Genomic DNA, 21638 nt, shown 5'->3' on the forward strand with positions numbered 1-21638 from the left:
AATTTAGTAATATCAGAATGTCTTTTACTATACATTATCCTTCCTTATTCTCTTCTTAGGAGAAAAACTCTGAACTTTGAGGATGTATCAAAAGTATTGCTAAGCACAATAAGGAGAAAATAAAAATTATATTAATGGTGTTAGATTAAAAAAATCTATCAACACAGGGAAATGTGAAGGCTGAGAAGGCTTCTGCAGCCATCAATTATTTTAAAAACTTAATAAAAAATTAAACCAATATAGAGCCAAATTTTGACTTACACAGCTCTATGTTTTCTAAAAGATTTGTATAGGGTCTTTCCTACAAATATACAGGGTAAGGTTTCAGGATGAATTCAGTATTTGATTGAATACGCATTGATACTTACGCACATTTTAAAATGTTGGTGCTTTAAGTGTTGCACCATATTTGATGTGGTGTCTCTGATTTTTTTCTCCTCCTCATTTTTATAGCTCTTCTGGAGGACTGAAAAGTTTACTGTGCAAGTGAAAGGCCAGTGTGTCCCAACAGCTCTGAGACAAGTAGAGGACCCAAACCATGTTTCTAGACAATTTCTAACCCTTTGTGTGGTGGGTTTGGAAGATGTTGTTCTGTGTATGTTTGAAGAAAGATTAATGTATTAATCATTTGATTTCCTAGTTTTCATCCTGTTTCCCAGAAATACCCCTTCCGCCCTTTTCCACCTTAACGTTTGCTTTATAAACTTGTCCTTTGGAGTGGCAGCCCTGTATGAACAAGAACAAACTAACTTAGGGAACTGTACAGGTAGAACCTGCTTATAAAATGCTATCTTTAGAAGCTGGTTCTGCCAAATGTACAAGTCAGTCATTGAAAGCCATGCTGAGTAAAAGTCCTCCAGGAGACAATCTTGAATTGGGGAGAATCACCAGAAACCAGGAAGGACTCCTAGGGAACGTTGTCACTTCTCTGTTGCGTCCTGTTACCATAAGTAAACTATACTTTACAGCATAGTTAGAAGATCCAGTTTACAGGATGATTTGGTCAGGAGAGGAAAATAACCAAGTAACTCTTTACAACGCTAACAATTTGTTTAATAAAAAACGAGTACTAGGATGCATATACTTGATAACACAAGGAGAAAAGGAGAAAGAACACATCCTGCACATAATTATAGCTATTTTTCCTTCAGTTGTGAAATGCATGGATTAATGCTGATTTTCTTTTAACACTGATTAATCACTGTTTTTAACAAAACCCTGCAAAATGCATGCTTATTTTGCCAAAACTGCCATTCCACTTTCACTGACATGTTTAAATATTTTATTTTTTCCTCATAAGACCTTGTATACCTACCTGCCTTAACTACTTCATAATAATAGCATATGCTGTATGTATCCAGTATCCTAAGAACTCTCAACCTGTAGCAAAGCAATGTCTTTTTGAAATTTTTTAAAAATTTCCTCTTTATTCTTTACTGAAAATGCTAGAGTAAATACAAATATTCCTATTTTCGCCTACTCTTTTCAGATACTGAAAGTTAATATAGATTATATATCATATAAATTAAGATTCATTAGGGTATGTAAGCTTGTAAAACTGTGGGTGGACAATAGTGTTTCCTTTTAGCAGTATTAATCCAGCAGTGATGAAAACCTCAGCTCTTAAACCTAAGTATTCATCTGCTTAGTGGTCTATTGAAGCCTCTTCCAGAAGATGTTGTTTTTGTTTAAAGTTAGACACACATACACATATTTGCAAGATTAAAGCCAAGAGCTGCAATTTAATGTGTTTGTTGTTAACCCACTCTTGGCATATTCTTAAGAGGTAAAAGGTTCATATTCAGTCTTCCAAATTGCAGGTTGCCTTAATATAAATGTAGCCAATGATATTACTCTTTATGAACTTTTTCAGACACTTTTCCTTATTTCCTTATTCCAAGAATTAATTAGATTCCCTAGGGATGGAACTAGAAATATGCTATGCCAAATTATTATAGGAGATGAACAATGTGCCTCTTCACTGGAGGAGACAAGTACCTATGGCACCTGACAAATACCTAAAGGTACTTATGGGACAATCACAGGGAGAATCACTGTCAGCTTGAAATAATTTGTTATACTCTCTCAATAAAGGCTATTGGAAAACAACATCATTTAAATTAAATGCATAATGTTCCATGAAAGGATCATGCCAAAAAATGTATTCCCATACACAAGCATAAAAATATCCCTTCACCAAGGAATTCCATGCTATGATCAGTTAATACATTCCAGGACTTTGGAATGTGTATTGGCTGGATAAGGAATGCTTTCCCCATGCTTTATCATGGGCTCCATGCTCATCAATCACTGGATATGACGTCAGGCAGCAAGTACTGGGGAAACCAAAAGTGGTATCAGCATTTTCTTTTTTAATACCTTTAGCTATCCTATTGTCAGAGCCAAAGGGGATACCCTAAGAGTCACAGGTCTAACATAAATGCGCTGAGCACACCTATACTGACCTGAAATATGGTTCACTTCTTCTCAGACATATAAAAATATGGACACAAGATAGAAACAACAACTGAACAAAAGAATTTCACAGCTTTATCTCTTCCCTCTTCCCATACTGTCCTCAGTGTCAAGTATTTCTTATGCCTTTCTCTTTCAATTAAAATAAGAGGCTGCTAATGTGAAGCCCTTCATTTTTGACCCCAGCCCAAACCTTCTCTCCCCCAGTAACCGTAGCACTGCTAGTTGTTTGCCCAGCCAGCTTGTCCAGACATCAGTTCCAGCTGCGACTTCCAAAGGAAACTGATAAAGCTGTCATAACCTGGTCTTGCCCAGCAACAGACTTCGCAGACCCTGCAGGGGCAGATTGTGTTCTGCAGTTCCCACAGGCTGGAAAGCAGCACATACCTCCTTTTTCTCCACCAGAATCTTCTCTAACTAAAGAGTATTTTACCTGCAGTTAAAGTCAGTAAAGTCCTTGGCCGCACTGGCAAAGACTCAGAAGAAATTCTGTCAAATAAAGATGAAGGTGAAGGAAGTTTGTGGGATGACTTTGACCACAAGAACTTTCTGAGAGCCTGCCTTCTCATTGTTGCTTGACGTTTCCTCCAACCATTAAGGAAATCCCTCACACAGTATCCTGACTGTGCCCTGGAGTTCCCAGAATTTGAGACAGCTAACCATGACAGCCAGAGGCAATGGGCCATTTAGGCCCATTAATCTGACAATCAAACAGTGGTGGAGATGAAGCTGGAAGCTTTACAGTCTGCCTGGCTGTGTAGTCTTATCCTGAGTTAACGTATACATTTGGAAAACTCAATGCCTTTGGACCCTTACTTAAAATTTCTGACAAACAGCACACAAGCCTTCAGCAATACACAAGAGGATGAAAATATGAATTGGAATATTGGTAAGGGAGAATTACGTGGGTGGCAGACTCTGGACAGTCTAGCCAGCCAAGACTGCGGGGCAGCTATTCACTTTTCCATGTGCATTTAATCTGCAATGGCCAGGGATTGGTCCTGAGAGAGCACTGTGGAAATTGGGAGTACATTTGGCTTGGCCCCAACCAGCATCTCTTCCCACCAAACAAACTGCTGAGGACCATAGTGGCAGCCACACAAAGCAAGCAGTTCCAGAAGGACTTTCAAGGGAAAATGTGATTGATTCGTAAGAAGCATCTAGTCTGTCTTTCATAAGATTTAAATGCTTGCACTTCAAACAGATCCTATAGGAGTGGTGCTTGGAAGCCTGGTTTCTCTCTCAGCAGAGGCAGGCACTCCACAGGAAACAATTAAAGCTTGTGGAGAAAAAAAAACAATTAACACATATCAAGTGAGGTTCAACACAGGATTTCTTTTCAAGAGCTGGAAGGAGAGTCCTGCATAGATTAGTCAGGAGACCAGGTTCATGGATGTGGCTCCAGCCATGCCAACATGATTCTGCTGCCTGCAGGCGAGTTGCAGGTGTGAGGAAGAGGGGAGCTAATGTAAAGAAGAACACAGATTTGACGAGTCAAACATAGGCTCATTTAAGTCCACTGTGTGAACTTAAGCATCCATCCCATCAGTGTATGCAAGCTATCCTGGTACATAAGGTATTTCATGTTCAATGAGACCAGCCAGGGCTAGGATTCCTAAGCCACCTTATCCTCCTACTTCTACTCTGACTGGAAAGGCTCCTCACTGTCTTTAACAGCCTCAGGTGATTAAGCCAACACTTTCTGTTGAGCTAGTACAAAGAATGCCAGCTGGGCCGCACAACCCCTCTTTCATATTTGGGTATGATGAACCTCTTTAGTGACAGTGATCTCCACCTGGCACCACCTTGCAGCCAACCTCTTGCAGGAAGTGACTTGCTCAAGGTACAGCAGGGGACAGATGGCTTTGCAAAACAGCACAGAGCTCATGACTACGATAGATTTGTCTGTCCATTGCATATATGAACATCTCTGAATAAGCAGACTGGAAGCAAGAGACTGTTGTTCTAGAGATGGGCTGCAAAAGTGTGTATGTATTGGATTGCCCACTGCTGGTCATCTGACATGCTGAGCACCAGAGGATTATATGAGGGTCAGCTGAACACACAAGTCTAGAGGTCATAGCAGACAGCTGCCATAGAGGTGTACAGAGAAAGTCGTGGTACCGGAAGCCCAGGGGTGAGTCTTCTCAGTGGCATGGTCTTCTAGAATTTGGGGATTATTTCTGCTTCTGACTGATTTGGCTCCACTGTGGAGGGTTCGTAATGCCTTTCCTAAGCTTCTGATATTCTTTTAGGCCAAAGGAATAAGGATCACAGCAATAGTATAACATAAAAAGATACAGCTTATAGCCTTATTTATATCTAGATATGCAGATACATATGAAGGTAAAGGAATGGCCTGCAATCCAAAGACATGAAGAGGTAAAAAAGAGACAGGAGCTTTTCTTTTGCCTCTATCCTACTGTAACAACAATAAAGAGACCAGGAGACATCTAATACAAAGGTGCCGCTGGAAGGTAATCACACACTCTCCCTAACACATCAACTTTGAAAAGCTAGTATTTATAAAACAATACCACAGCAGCACATGAGAATTTTCCTCAGAAATTCTTTTTATAAAACAAAACTATGCGGCAATTCTCTTGCCCTGGTTTATATAATTAGTCAACATTCTTCTAGCATATATTCATTATGCATTGTTATGATGTAAACCATAACACCAGAAGGCTAATAGCCAGCAGCTGACTAGATTAAAAAAAAATAATAATAATAATAAAAAAGCTAGACCACAAGGTGGTAGCAACATTACCCTGAAAAGCTACTCCCCTCAAAAAAAGAGTACTTTACTTTTTTTTTTTTAATAGAGGTGGTTGCATCAAGTTGTGGTTCTTGCAGTGACACCATCAGTTTTTATTCTGTCCTGTCCCAGTCTCACAACTGGAAACAGCAACTGTAGTCAACCCACACAGATGGATTCAGTGAAAGCCAGCGTTGGCAGTGGAATTTATTTTCCTCTGGTATCTTGTGTCAGAACAAGTGGAGCAGAGCTGCTCAAGGAATTTGCAAAACTTCAAAAACCTTGAATTTTCCCTGCCTTTCATCAGGACTCAATACATACAGAACTGGATTCACTATAAGTTTGCACCTAAATGGGTGCAAACTCTCCATTAGTTTGCACTTAAAATAGTTTCCTCCTGGATGTTAGCCACAAGTACTACTTTCCAAGTGTATAAGACTGGAACATTTTCAGTCAATAATCAAGCACCATGATGCTGTGGCATAAGGTGTGGAAAGAAGCTGTAAGAATACATGGAGCTGTAGATTTCAAACTGGCTTATCAACCCTGGAAGACAACACATTTCTCAAGGCCAACCACAATATTTTTTTCCATTTTCCGTAGTAGGTTTGCATACTCTTTAAAAACATAAACATGCAACTTGTGATTCCCAGGAAAAAGACTGAATTTCAGCTTTTAAGAAAGGTGTCATGCCATTGTTTTTAGGCAGTAATATGCTGAAATATTGAAATACGCACAATCTGTATATTTCACAGTTTTCCAGAAATTTCTCTAAAATGAAAATTGTGGAAAAAAAGATTAATTTATAAAATTTAAGTAAACCCTATGATAAAAATAAGCATCATTCAAACACACAGAAGCTACAGTGTTCCGTGTACAAATAACTACTCCGAGTTTCAAAAGTTTGCATTTATAAAACATGGGGATAACGCATTTTTTATAAATGCCATTATACTCTCTCTCTCCTACTAGCTTTTTGCTTTTTAATTAAATATGGATAGTCAGAAATGTTCCTAATTTGATACAGTTCTGCAGGAATCCATCTGAAGGTACCTCTTCCCATGGGTTTACTCTGGACTGAAAAGAAGCAAGCTTTACATGTTCTCTGCTTTATACCAACCCCCAGTGGGGTTGGGGCCAGGGTCTGGAATGCTTTCTACACCTGTCCGCAGTTATTGGCATTGACCTTGAAATACTGGTTGACTTGAGATTTCCACAAACCTTGCTAGCTCTCTTAATCTGTATTCCAGTTCAGAAACTGGTGTATGAAGCGCCTGCCAGTTTAACCACCAGACTCCCCTTCTGATTCCAAAACTGCGTTTTGAGACGTCAGTCTCTGTGGAATAAGCATTCAGGACACTCATTTGCATATTACAATGTACATACTACACAATGCAATGTATAGAGCAACAGAAATTGGCTTTCCAAATCTAATGTGAATAGATTGATAAGCAAATGTCACTTTGGACATTGCAAACATCCACTTTGTCCACAGATAGATTTTTATGGAAAATAAAACCTATATATATACATATAGGTTTTATATTTATTATATATATATATAAATATACAATGATATAGCAGTATTTTAGATACTTGATAGATATTGCTCAGTCACATTTTCTGAATGAATTATAAGTTGACAGATGCTCAAAAATTTTTCTTCTCAGGTCACTAAAACAGCACAGGAGTGTTTTCTGTGGTCCGTGTTATCATGCAAATTAAGGTTTTTCTTGTTGATAATCTTATTACCCAATTTTAAACCCATATTAGCTTCTGCATTTTCACCACCTTCCTCATTGCTTCCCAGTGTCTTTTGCCATCATAAAATCTGCTTAGGACCACACCAAGCATCAAGATGAACCCTCCATGCATATTTTAAAGTAGGACTGCTAAAGTCATCATAGAGTTAATCATCTTTTACACTTACTCAGTGGAGAATGCCTCTTACAAATAATGTTATTTCTAAATTGTTGAACTGTCTCAATATGCAGTCTGTGTTATGCTTGTGACTATCGTGTTGCTAGTTCAACCTTAACATAAACTTAGCTAAAGCAATACACTGGATCGGGGTCAAAAGTTGTTTAGATTATTGTGGGGGATTTTTTTTTTTCCTATGGCATTCAACTTTTTAATTGGGGAGTCTGTGAGAGACTCAATCTGTGGTCCTGAGAAAACAATCCCTGTTTTCCTAAGTTTTAAGTGCATTCAATTTGGTTATATGACTCATGAGGCTTTAGTGGTCTTACTGGCTTATTTATCGTACTGCCAAGTGGCATTTTTTGGTTTACTTAGGTCTCTCATCACATATATCTGTCTTTTAAATAACACTTAGCTGTTACAAAATATTTAAATTTTCAAAGAACTATTAAATCACTGAACGTCATTTGTCATTATACTACTTCAGTTTTATAAATCAATCAATTCATTGTGATGTTACAACACCAACCAATTTTGTTATCATAGATCACAGGCTTGTAAGATCTTTTTGTAGTGTAGTCTAAATATTATGACAGTCTACAAATACTATTAAAATAAATAAAATGCATGCTAACAATCCTTAAACATATTGTAGGATAGACTTTAGTGTAGACTCCCAACCTTAAGGTTGGAAAACTGGCACACAACTTGGAAAGCCAAGATTAAAACTCTTGATCATTAGACACCTATTGATAACCTGGAACCAGCACGAGGCATTTTAGTTATTTATTTTTTTCAGTATGCTTCTCAGAAGCAGTATGTCTGATCAGCAGTTGAAACTAATAAGATATTGCTCCACTTGGCAATCCTAGCATTGCTACACAGCAACCAATACAACAGAACATTTTCAGAAACCTTCATCATGAAGTTTTTCTATGGAATAATCATCTCTCATGCAAAATTTCTGCCTCTCAGTCATCTTAGATCATGAAAACTGTATTCCCCCCCCCTTTTTTTTGAAATTTGGTTGCTATTTTTGCATCCCAGATGTATGTCATAAGTTACACATGTCATCATGTCATTATTTTACAGGATTGAATTATCTCGGAGATTCAGATCTATTCTGGCTTCTTTGTAATATTCTAATCTATATAAGACTGTAAAAAAACTGGAGAATTTGTCCACTGGTGCCTATTCCTGCATCGCTGAAACTCTATACATAGTTTTGGTCTGCCAAAATAGTAGGTGCTAGGAAAAATAAGCAAAGTATGTATGTGAATGATAATGTTTACTGTGCCTTAAGAATTAACGATCAGCGTGAAAAACAGATTTTCATAATACAGCAGGACCCTTCAGATACAATTTTTTTTTTTAAGGAACCTATCTTCATTACAATCTCATCCCAACACAGTGCACAGGATAAGTATTTTCTCAGTCTTACCATGATGTCACAGAAGATTCTGTTTGAAAACAATGAAATGAAGTTCCTTTTAAAAGCAAGAACACCAATGGATTTAAAATGCACAGTAAAGTTTTCAAAAGTGAACAGGCACAGATTCCTAGAGAAGTCACTCTATTTTTAGTGAAACATGCTCAAGATGGTCCAGTTCAAACAGGCTACTTTTGTGCCTTATTACACCAAATTAATATTGTTTTAGGACCTTTTGCCTTGAAGCTTACAGCTATTGTGCAAGCATGTAACAATAACTTTCCCCAACTTTCATTACAGGAAGCCTTTCGATTTCTGTATTCCTAATTTTCCTAATGAAAATATTACAGGAGACTTACAGGTACATTTTAGTTTCTGTGCAGGAACTTCAGAAAATACCTTGTTTTTGCAAAATAAAATGCTTACACAATACATTCAAACATGCAAGAAATAAAACTTGTCACACATAGTAGAGCCCTAATTAGCTTTTACAAATGCTTGATTTTCTGACAGCTGCTTTTTGGTCAGAAGAGCTTGGGTGTAGGATGAAGCTGCAAAGGGAACTGTATTCATGAAAATTAATAAGGGTCTCTTCCAAGACTCCTGTTTTGGGAAAGCTCTTTTATCACAAGGAGATTAAGGTTTTGTGTTAACAATTTATTAATGGGCATTTAGAAAGGACTTTCTGTAATTAAAAGATGACCGTTATGCTTGTTGACACACTTTCCAATCAATATGGGAATAAACACAATTAGCTAGAACATGTTTGTAATGTTTTAATACAGACTCTCCTTCTGGAAGTCTTCATCAGACAAGCATATTGGCTAGGTCTTTATTATGGTACAAACTGCTGGAAATTAGGATCAGTGAAGGGGAACAGGAGCTGGTGAAAGGCATGCATCTTGGAAGAGGCTAACTGAGAGTAACCTGCTCTGTGCAATGAGGATACAAGTGGTTGTTTATGGCTAGCTCAAACAGCTCTAATAGCAGTTCTTGTGGACTGCAAATATGTCAAATCTGCTTCTTGACAGTCCTTGTGCAATCTTGAGGTAGCCGTAAAAACTGATATGGCAGAAGGAGAGAAGTCCTATAAAATCAGCAAGTTTCGCAAAATATGTATGATGTCACCATGTCGCATGTTAGCAGAAGATGACTTTTAAAAAAATAAATAAATAAAAATAAAAAATAAGTGTCCTTTGAACTTTCTTCTATACTTCATTTCTATTCCCCATTATTAAGACACAGGCTTTCCTGAACCAGATGTTGGAAAATGTGAAAAAAAAAAGACAGTAAAAGCTCAAACACACTGATTCTCATTACTGATATTCATATGAGCCTTAAAATGACGGTTCAATCTATTCCAAAACTCACTGCTGGAGACTGAACTTACAGTTCATTATTTACATATAAATTAGATTCTCATGCAATTTCTTAAACACAAAAGGTGTATTGCATATTCGTAAGTTCAGAAATCTTCACCCCATCACACACACATTTTGTGAAGTCCATGAAATCCACTGAAAGAGTATTTTAATTCCAGAAAGTCTTTTGGTCTGATGAAAATACACGAATACCCACTTTCTTTAATCCATGCAGTGACACTCACTGAATGTTCAAGTGTCTCAAGAATGCTGTATGTATTCACAGACTTTACATTTTGACAAAATGTTGCCTACCATTCTGAAATAACAGGAAAAAATGATATATTTTATTGATGAGAACTGCTGTGTACTTTTCACAGTTGACAATGCAACATGTGTCACAGTCTCTCAATAAAGGGAACATTTTTCTTAAAGGGGGAAAAAATGCAGGCTAATTATCTACCAAAGTTTATTTGCTGTCTTTAGGTGAAGCTTACAGAGCAAGAACTTTGGGCTGCATTTTAGAACATATGACCAGTTATTTAGACAGACTTTTAAGAGTGACTCCTACATCCTGTTATTCTAAAAACAACAAATCCCCGAAATATCAAATTAAGAAAGTTGAGAGGTTGGATGCAGTTATTTATACATCTCCTTCTCTTAAAAGGGTGCCAATCTATAGTCATTGACAGGATACAATGAAAATAGGGGCTCTGCATGTTTAACTAGAGGTTTCTCAGGCAGTGGCACACTTTTCCTTTGCAGGAGAGACTCTTTTTGTGAAGCAGAGTCTCTTGGTGAGAATGAGACAGTGTTGAGTTCAACAAATTGAAAAATAATCATAATAATGAAGCCTCAGAGCCAACTCCATTTCTTGGCAAGGACAATCACCACTGGGATTATATAATCATGCTTACTTCTAGAAGTGTTAGAAAACTTGAGGCACTTTCTTTTTCCTTTCTTCCTTTCCAAAAATGAAGCCAAAATAAAATATAATTCCTCTTGCCCCATGAAAAATTGATCCTTGCCAAATTGAATGACCTGATCAAATATACATGTCTAGCACAATCACACCTCTCACACAGAAGGATAAAAGAAAGGCACTTGCAAAGCAAACAATCTGAAGTAAAGACAAGGGGAAAGCTGACAACATCCTGTAACGATGCTCAGTGATTCATCCAAGACTCCAGAAAGGGCAAAAAAAAGAGAACAGAACTAACCAGAGAATCTTATTGGCCTTAAGAAGAATATTAACCTAAAAACCATAGCTACTCAGGTATGATGTAATAAGCACATAGGAAAAGAAAATAGTCCTCATCATACAAGAAAAGTAATAGAAATTGAGGACTCTTGCTTCTAGGTGTTCATATAACTTGGGGACAGATATCAGTCCAGTAGCTAGTTAGCTGATAAATGGAGCTGAAATCCAGTATCACACATTCAGAAAGTGACAGCATGGTCAGTAGAGTGATCACAGTTAAAAATAGTTTTTAAAAAGTGTGGGGGGGTACGGACGCGGGGGAGGCAGGGAGAAAATCTATCCAAAAGAAAAAATAAATGAGTGGACAAATCAAGTAGCTCCCAGGTGCAGTAGTACTTTATTTTTGTTGGAGAGCAAATTTACAAGTCCAAAACTTTCTTGTTCAAAAACCAATACCCAGTATCTCTAACAGAGTAGATGATGATACTTTTTTTTTTAATGGCTTGAAAAAACAGGAGGCTTCTGTTAAGTGAAATCCCCAAGGTCACACAGTTAGTAGCAGAACCACTTTGAATTCTCAGTCTAAACTGGCTATCACAAGCCTTTTTGAAAGGCAAGCAGATACTTAGAAGCTCTGCAGACTATGCTTTTAAATAGATAATTGAGAGACCAGGAATTTGTTACCAGGCAGCTTCCAGAGACAAAATTCTGTTTTCAGCAGTGGGAAAGCTTCCAATTACTCACACAAGAGCAACCATCTACACCCCTTGTGCTGTTTTCAAATGTGTACTTTTAATACTAATATACTTTTACACATCTATTTCTTGCTAGCACTGACAACATACATTTGCATAAACTGTCCAAGCCTCATTTCTGCAAATGGAAAAAGTTAGATGGGTTTTGAGTAGTTGTTTGATCAGAACTCTTGCAATGGGGCTGTTTAAGATTAGTTTTCTCCTCTCCAAAGCATCAACACCATATGCTGCAGCACGTCCCATCAACAAGTCTGGTTTACAGAGGTTGCTTTCTAGGATCCAGAAAGACTTTAATACCTTCTTTAATTCTCAAACAACCAGTGGGGTCATTTAGTAGCTAAGTATAACAAAGCAATAAAAAAGTCCATTAGGTCCACGAAATACTGGGGAGAGACAGGGATAAAATGAAGACAGGAGTAAATATTTTTATTTACTAGTATTAGGTACTACATATGGAACAAGGTCTCTCTCTCCTAATTACAGATTAGGCTAAACTCAACAATAAAGGTCAAACAATGGAGCTATTTTACACTGGTTGAGATCAGCTTTTCCAGTGTATAAGGTGATTTTGATGTATTTCAGCACTAAATCACTTTTCATATTAAGTCTTGCCCAACACTTATGCAACTTCCCACCCTCCCTTCTGCTGGGCATTTTACTAAATGAACATTATGTTCTGGGATGCAATTTATTTAAAAACATTTATTTTAGGCAAAATTAAACAGACATTTGAGATTACATAGAAATACAATTTCCAATCAAATCACTTAACCTTTTCATTAAAATGCACTGTTGTGTTGATTTAAGTACTTCTGTATGGATTGACCAGTTACGTAATATATAACCATGCCATTTGCAGTCAACTATCATAAAAATCAGTAAAGAAAAGGTTTTCTTAAAATGTGCAAATATTATCTTAGTACTGTGTTACCATTGATAATAAATGGCCACTAAATATACGCTCATTATGTAAAGCTTTTTAAAATACAATAAAAATACAAATCCTATTTGTTAAAAAAGGCCATTGCTATGGCTACGAAACATCCCCATTATACAAATTCCAAAATACTATATGACAAACAAAATTATAAAGACTTTTCTTTATGAAACATATACTATTCTATTACTGATTTTATATATTTTTATATATATATATTTAATACTCTATATGAATGCTGAATAAAGAATAAAAGAGATGAAGAATAACATAATGTAGAACATTAAGGCCCACATTCCGCAAGGTACTCGAGCATATGTCAAACTTTAAGCAAAGGAGTAATCCCATTCATTTCACTGGACTGCAAGGTTATAGGCAGAAGTGCTTTGTTGAACAAGGCATAAGGATATACGTGCAACAACAAATTTACAAAAAGCTTTTTTTGTGTAAACTGTGGCCCCTAAGATCAAAACCTTAAGTATCACAAAAAAAAGTCTCCTCAAAAGGAAACAAAATATCCAAAAACTCTCTGAAATTTTGTTTTTCCAAATGTAAAAAGAGTTTTCAAAGGACTGAATTTAACTAATGTAGCAATTGGGCATTAAAATGCTAATGATAATACTTCTCTGGGGTAAGTGTAAGATGCTTATGATGTGTAAGTGTTAGATGCTTATTGCTTATGTTAAAGATTAGTGAAGAGTATGCATAGACAAGTTAGCATTAAACTTACAAACAGCTGAAAATTTTGGTGTGCAGTTATTTCTGTAACATCAGTTATAGTAGGTATCAAGAACTTACTAAGTTACACTGAATTCTTGCAGCAAGCTTCAAAATTATAGTAAGACATTTAATATTAAAGCAGACAGTGAAAAAACTATCCAGCAGACCTAGACTGTATTCACTCAGGTGTTGAAAGTGAGTGATGCCAGTAAACACAGAGTGGCTGCTTATGCAGAAAATTACATAAATCCCTAAGTCACTGCAAGATCAGAATCTTATTTTTGAGTTATGATCATTGTGTAATGAATTCCAAATTATACATTTTACAGTTCAAGTATAAAAAAAGAAAAAAAGAAAAAAAAATCAAACCAGCGGGCAATTACTTTGTCCATTCTGCAATTTAGCAGTCCTTCTATGCTCATTAAATGCCAATAACAGACTAACAATTTGTTAGTTTCTAAAATGTGAATTATAAACTTAAAAATCTTCTGGATTTTATGAACTAGTAACAACATATATACTGCCTAGTAACCATACACAGTAATAAGAATTAATTACATGGAATTCAGATTAATCTCTTAAGCATATATTCGTGCTTTTTCATTGCAATTCCAACTTTTTAAAAACTAGATATTAATGATCTTACTGGTTGGACATTAAATAATGGCTTAAGAATTTCATTTCAAAATTCCACCATGTGAAATATTAAGTAAAAATCATGTTTGCATGTCTGCTAACAGAGAGAGGTATGTATGAGCTTTCTGAAGAACTTTCCCAGGCTAATAATCATAAAGTGTAGCAAACTCAGGCCAAAGTGTAACAGAAAGAAACACAACGCTAATTTAATTCATATTTCATAAACAAGTACAACTTTTTACATTTGTACAGGGAAATACTTGAACTAAGTTGAAATTTTACAGAAGCAAACCTTACAAGATTTAACATGGTGAAAAACAATTTTTGGCACATGGATATTTGTGAATGTGTGTTTGGAACTGAAAAACACTGTGTAAGAATTTCATATTTAGTTTCTTGCCATCAGCACCTGCTGTCTAGTGGGTCAAGACAAAACACTGTGCCTTCAAGGGTTAATCCCATTTTGAACCCCTCCTGCAATGAAACAAGACATAGTTAATAAACAGGAAAGCAGCAATGAAACAAGACATAGTTAATAAACAGGAAAGCAATTTCTAGAGGATTATGCTCTCTTTCTACAAACTTCTAAATTCAAGCTCATCTTTAGGCAGGTAAGCAGTATTCTGAGACTTTTCATAAGGATACTTCAGAGTGAAACACAGACATTTATATTATCTTGTCAGCAGATATTTAATACATGTCTCAGTCATTAACCTAAAAAAGGCTGTATTTCTAGTATAACAAAAGAAATATGTATACAAAAGTGAAGAAAATATTAAATAAAAGTATTAAGTATTCATATACATAAGTTGATAGAAAAAATAAGCCTGATTGCACCACATTGTTCCTGAGTGAAATTCAATGACTGAAAAATCATATGCAGGAAAAATCAGTGCTATGTGAGCAAACAATTTATCATACTAACACTTCAAAGACTCAACAAAATCTCAGAGGTTTGTTCTGAACTGTTCACTGTGCTCAATTGACTGGTGTATACTCTACAGCCTGCTGTCATCTGAGCTTTGCTAAAAGGTGAATAAAATCATACCTGCTCTATTGCAAATGCACAAAGTATGAATTTCAAAGATAACGTAACTCCATGAAATAAAATACAATGGTCATTAGAAAGTTCAAAGAAATTCTTAAAAAGGTCAGACCAAAATTCCTCTATTTGCTCACATTAGTTTTATTAGTAGAAACATTAAAATGTTTGCAAGATAGAGGCTGCCAACCCCTCTGTTGAAAAGAACTTTATTTTACAAGTAGCTCTGAGTTTTAAATGTACTTAGTTTGCACCAGTTCTAAAATGACATCATCACTTTTAATACAGGGAAAGTGTTCTTGTTTTCATTTGTCTTTTCTTTAAAAGCAGCTGAGTAATTGTGGCTTGACCTTCAGAAGAAAAGTCACTTGTGAGTCAAGAAAATCTCAGTCTCTTAGGTAAAAGTATTGTAAAAGCAATTGGAAACAAGGGCTCTGCATAGAAATGCCACAAGAACATCGACTCCAGTGGCACCTGTCAGTGTTCAGTTCAGTACCATGTTATTACACAGTTTACCTACAGAACATTGCTCATATGCTATGAAATCAAAAATGTGTGCTTTTACGCACACATTTTGTAAAACAAAATCAATTCTCTTGTAAAGTCATCTCTATTGGGATTAAACTCAAGTCTTTTCTCGTAATGCATAGGAGCACCTCAAAAGCATGCCTTCCAGCTTTAAAAGATAAATCACAAGTCAAACTAGCTTCATTTCAAACAAATTTTAACCACATGCTAGAATTTTAAAAGTGTATGAATGTTTAATAATCCCACCAGATACTACCATCAGAAGAATAATGCTGAGAAATAAAATAAACCTCCTGGAGATGATTACCAAATAGCCCGAGATTTTTGAAGCAGAGTCTGGATTTTGCTAAAAGCAGATTCATCCTATGAGATGATGTGCCAGACATGCTACTGAACTGTAAACCTTATCCAAATATGTTGGCAACCATTTTGCCTTACCTGGGTGACATGGTGCTGCCAAAGCTTACTGGAATATTTGATGTTTTGTTCTGTACTTTTCAAAAAGCTAACAAAAGCAGCATTCAATGCAAAAGATATTTCAAGCAACACAGTATCTGAAGTTACAGGTAAAACGCATCCTGTTTTACACGGGAACAATGGTTCCTTTATCCAAAGGAAACAGTTAAATTGATGTAGCTTCAGTCAAAGAAGGATTCCTTACCCAGGAGTAGAATTCACAGGATTGGCCTTACATTTTAGCCTGTTCAAGCATAAAATCCTCAGTTACAGTGTGTCTGAAATGCTGAGGTTGTAAAAGGGGTAGTTTGTGCTTCAGTCTGAGGACAGGTGATGCAGCTGCTACACAGTTGCAGTAGCACAAGGACTAGTGCAACCGGTTTAATGAGGACAACCAGCTTCATTGGTAGCTCTCTGGAGAGCCATTTCAAAGCTGTACCAGCCCTGTGACTGATCGTGCCTCCTGTGCCCTCCTCTGTGTATCTGGAGCACTGTAGGTTGGTGTCTTATGCAGCTGCACTTCCAGTGCTGTTGTCCTGGCTGGCTAAGAGCAAATCAGATCTCCGCATTTTGGAAGCCCTCACATCTCATTGCTTCTATGTTGATCATGGGTGACTTTTTTTTTTTCTTTTTAAATTATTCCATACAGCCTAGTGTTTTGTCCCTTATCACCTGCTGCATTTGGTATGATTTCACTTTGAACTATTTCTACTTTCTTGATAAAGAGTGGTTTCCTTAGCCTTCCCTTCTGCAACTTCATTCCAGGTCATCTACCCCCACATTCAGTCCTCCTGATCTTTTAAGCTGTCTTCTACATTTTGCATTTAAACAATCACATTTTTACTTATTTTCAATGTGATCAATGTTAAGTGGGTTAAGAGATTGCTGCACTATGTGTATCAAATTTATTAGAAAGCCTTTTACCCTTTATTACTATAATGAACTATCTTCAGTTCTAAAAGAAAAATACTAATATAGTTGCCAGGTGCTGTATTAGTACCATGCCTGAGAATCCAGCTTAAAAAGTAGGCAGAATTTATAAGTAAAATCTACTATTACAGTGTCAGGAACTGCACTATTAACATATGCATGCTTAAAAAATTGCTTATGTACATAGCTGTCTAACAGGAATATGAACCTTACGAAGTTCAACAAAGGCAAGTGCAGGGTCCTGCACCTGGGGAGGAATAACCCCATGCACCAGTACAGGTTGGGGGTTGACCTGCTGGAAAGCAGCTCTGCGGAGAAGGACCTGGGAGTGCTGGTGGACACCAAGTTAAGCATGAGGCAGCAGTGTGCCCTTGTGGCCAAGAAGGCCAATGGTATCCTGGGGTGCATCAGGAAGAGTGTTGCCAGCAGGTCGAGGGAGGTGATCCTCCCCCTCTACTCAGCCCTGGGGAGGCCACATCTGGAGTACTGCGTCCAGTTCTGGGCTCCCCAGTACAAGAGAGAGATGGAGCTACTGGAGCGGGTCCAGTGAAGGGCTACTAAGATGATTAGGGGACTGGAGCATCTCACTTATGAGGAACGACTGAGAGAGCTGGGCCTGTTTAGCCTGGAGAAGAGAAGGCTGAGAGGGGATCTTATCAACGTGTACAAGTATCTGAAGGGAGGGTGTCGAGAGGATGGGACCAGACTCTTTTCAGTGGTGCCCAGCAACAGGACATAAGGCAATGGGCACAAACTGAAACACAGGAAGTTCCATCTGTGATTTCAATGTTCACCCGTTAAATCACACAAAACCCACTATCACATCACAGGGTCAGATGCTACAGTTATTAGTAGCATCAAACTTTCATGACAACCACAAGGTTAAAACACATAGAAAGTAGAGCAAGACAATCTGGACAGCCATCTGGATATTTTTCAGACTTTAAAAGAATGCCAAATCCAGATTGGTTTTTCATGAACATTTAAGTGGAGGGAAAGAAGTGTACAGGAGTATAAACCAGGATACTCAAGGACAGCCGTATCATCTAGGCTAGCATTCCCATTAAATCAAATACAGCACTCAAAAGGGAGAAATTCAGAACATCTTAGCCCAGCAGACCCCTGGGCAAAGTGATTGCAATCAAATTCCTACAGATCAAGAAAGCACAGACTTCAGATCTCCCACAGCAATCTCCATTCCCAATCCCACACGTTTTGCAAATTAACTTCTTAAATCATTTTGGAATCTGCAAAATTATACTTTGGCAAATACATGATACACTAAAAAAAAAAAAAAAATCCAACCAGCTGTAGTCAACCAAGCTGTAGGAAGATAAGGTTTGTAAGGAAAGAGTCTCTTATGTTGAAACACAGTTGAATTGTGATTAATGTACGTAACTGAGTAAGCATCCTATGCTGTGTTTCTTAAAGCGACACAGAACAATTACAGCTTCATGTCCACTTTCAGGAACACAGTTCATATAGCCAAACTACACGCTTCTCTCAGTTCTCATGGCTCCGATTTTAAGGTGCTGTATGATTATTAGTACATCCATGATACAGCATATGCCTGCTTTCAACTTTCCACTCCAAAACCCAGCATTCACAGCTGTAAAAATAACAATGTCAGTTGGAATGACTGGGAAGGAAAACAGATTATCAGCTATGCTTTATCATTTTCTATTAAACTGGATTAATAGGCAGAATATTTTTTCTTAAAAATGACATATATAGTCAGCTCTTGGTTCTGGATAAGTACTATATATAGACATGTATCATTCATTTTAATACATGGTATTTTAAATATTTTGCCTTGTGAAATACAGAATTTCATATTCCAGTAACATGATCCTTAGCATAATACACTACCTGCTCATTAAAACAACATGCATGCCATGGCTTCCTGTACTTTAAAGGTTCAGGCAACAGTAACTCCTCATTTAGTCAGAAAATATTTTAAATCTGCTGATTTTCAGGGAATGCAGAAAAAGACCATCCCCTGACACTGGACAGGAGTGGGAAAAGGAATGGCTCTAAAGTGTGCATCCACATTGTGCCCTGTTTCTATGCTCATATCTGCATAAGACAACATGAAGTAACTGTTTTACTTCCAAGGTGATTTAACACAAGTACTGAACATTTTAGTTACCCAAGAAAATGACAGTATTGTACCAAGAGATAGGATTAGTCTCTACAAGGGAGGAGCAAAGCTCATTTTCACTAGAAAAAATAACCCCCAAACAACCTCCCCGAGAACCCCAACTTTTTTGTTACTTCACGATAACCAAGACATGTGAGTTATTCCACAGTTAAAAAGGATGCACAAAAAAAGACAAAGTACTTCCATTCTATCACAAGGCAAATTTGCCAAAGTCAACCCTTGTGGCTCTCAGAGGTTAACTCACTTTATCACTGCACAGTCTGACTGCGCTCAGTGGGCTTAAGGAACCAAGGGCCAAGAAACCAATGATAAATTTATATGTCTCTGGGAAGATAATCTAGAAGGCTGAGCATAACTTATTTCAGATGGAAATAAGACAAGCCTGCTGACTGCTTCAGGCCATACAGGGAGAATGGTTTGCAGCTCCTGGAAGTTTTATGATATCAACTACCTCAACATTTTTATAAACTATAGCAGCTGTTGTTGGTATGATTCTTGATGGAGGGAAACTTCCCCTCACTATGAGATTTCTGGGAAAATAAAACACATTCATTTTATTCATGTTTGGATACAGTCAAAATAGAGAGGATGAAAATATGTTTCAGCATTAGGGTGGGGGGAAACAGGAGATTGGATAGTCGTCAGAGAGAGGCCTGAGCTGCTAAATTCAGACCTCAGCACATGTTTGAGTTTTAAGCTTTGAGCTCTCCAAAAAGACCAACAGAGTTTGGACTGAAAAACTGAGTAGAAAGAGCTTAACTGTGAAATCTGGATTCTCACTAAAGTTTAGACATGAAAATATTCCCCCAGAGGTCAGGGAACTTCACCTAATCGCATTAGGTTCAGAATATCGGATGCAAATGAAAAGCATCTGCTCCCTGAAGTTTCTTCCCCAGCACCTCTTCTCTTTTGCTGTGCTTTCCTTTCCCATCTTGCTCACACATCTCCCAATATACACATGCTCTGGGGCAGCTTTTCCTCAGACTGGCACTTGTTGCTGAGGCACGCTACACAGCGCTACATTAGGAACGGGGTAGAAGTTCGGGCTGAGCTGCTCCAGCTGGTCTGTCCCTGGCTGGCACCCAGCTAGCTTGCTGGCCACTCTACAAGTGTGCAATAGCTGTATTTAACAATGCGCTCTCAGAATAAGTTTATAATTTGAACTGTCAGATGTGTTAGTAAACAACTTGCCTCATATATTTAATCAAATACATATTTACTGAAATTCAGGCTTAACTTTTATAATCCAAAGACCTCAGATCCCTTAACTTTGTATTTCAGTGTATTTCAAAGAATGGAAGACGACTGCAGTTTTCTTTAATGTTCCTTATTGTTACATTTCTCAGAGCACACTGCATTTTTTGTGGCTTTACATTTTCTAGTGTCCAATTCACCCTCCTCCTTATAAGGCTGTGCGTCTCACACTTGTAGACCTCTAGCACAGCTATCTTCTGCTCATTATAATCTTTTTAATATTTATTTCCAATTAAAAAAAATATATTTACAAATACGAACATACTAGCACAGAAATCTATGCATCAAAGGTTTTGCTTCTAAAACACAAAACTGGATGTCACTGTTCATGAAGAACATTTCACTAACAGTAATCTAATAATGAAAATTGGATATTAAGACTTCAGTAGTGAAAATGGAAAACAAACAGCAATGAAAATTAAGACTTAATATTATAGGCTGACAAGACAGACTGAAGAAAACTAAAATCAGCTTTCTCTATCATAAAAATTGTAGGTCTTAAAAAAAAAAAAAGGCCTTCTTTATAGAATTTCATGGATAAAATCCAAATCTTAAAAGATTATACATACATATATACACATACAAAGAATATATATACACAGAGACATGAACACACGCACATTTTAATTGTAAATACTTTAAATACCATTATTAAAATATGATATACCAACCATCGCTGACGCTAGGCACCCAGGGAAGCATAAGAAGATAAAAGAGATATTAGCAAAAACATGTTTCAATTTGTATTATGCACCACCACTGATTCATACTAACATCATCTACAGAAAGAACTTATACATACCTGGCAACTAAATCTACCAATGGTGATTTACAAAGTGCCGGAAGGATGTCATATTTAATTAATTATACATAGCTTTTGCTTTGGCCAAAATCAGAAGTGAATTTTTCACATCTGATCAGCTTTACCCTTGATCTCAATTGGATTATATATGAGCAAGTTTTGTACCTACACAAAGACCCACAAATTAATTTTCAGTGAAGGTGTCAGGGTATGCCAGACTGGTATGCTAGCATACTAGAATAGAAAGCACACAGGAAAGCTGGAAAAAATAAA

The 21638-nt window shown here is 37.0% G+C and overlaps 1 protein-coding gene across 1 annotated transcript in view; it reads right to left on the minus strand.

Annotated features, from left to right (window-relative positions):
- Positions 1–12299: 12299 nt before the first annotated feature.
- Positions 12300–21638, minus strand: part of GULP1 (GULP PTB domain containing engulfment adaptor 1) — a 150602-nt gene continuing 141263 nt past the window's right edge. The window contains exon 12 of the mRNA XM_067298955.1: positions 12300–14666. Coding sequence (XP_067155056.1) covers positions 14595–14666 — 72 coding nt within the window. The 3' untranslated portion in view covers positions 12300–14594. The remainder of the gene's footprint in view (positions 14667–21638) is intronic.

The sequence above is a fragment of the Apteryx mantelli genome, chromosome 6 (genome assembly GCF_036417845.1).
Source record: "Apteryx mantelli isolate bAptMan1 chromosome 6, bAptMan1.hap1, whole genome shotgun sequence".
NCBI classification, from domain to species: Eukaryota; Metazoa; Chordata; class Aves; order Apterygiformes; family Apterygidae; genus Apteryx; species Apteryx mantelli.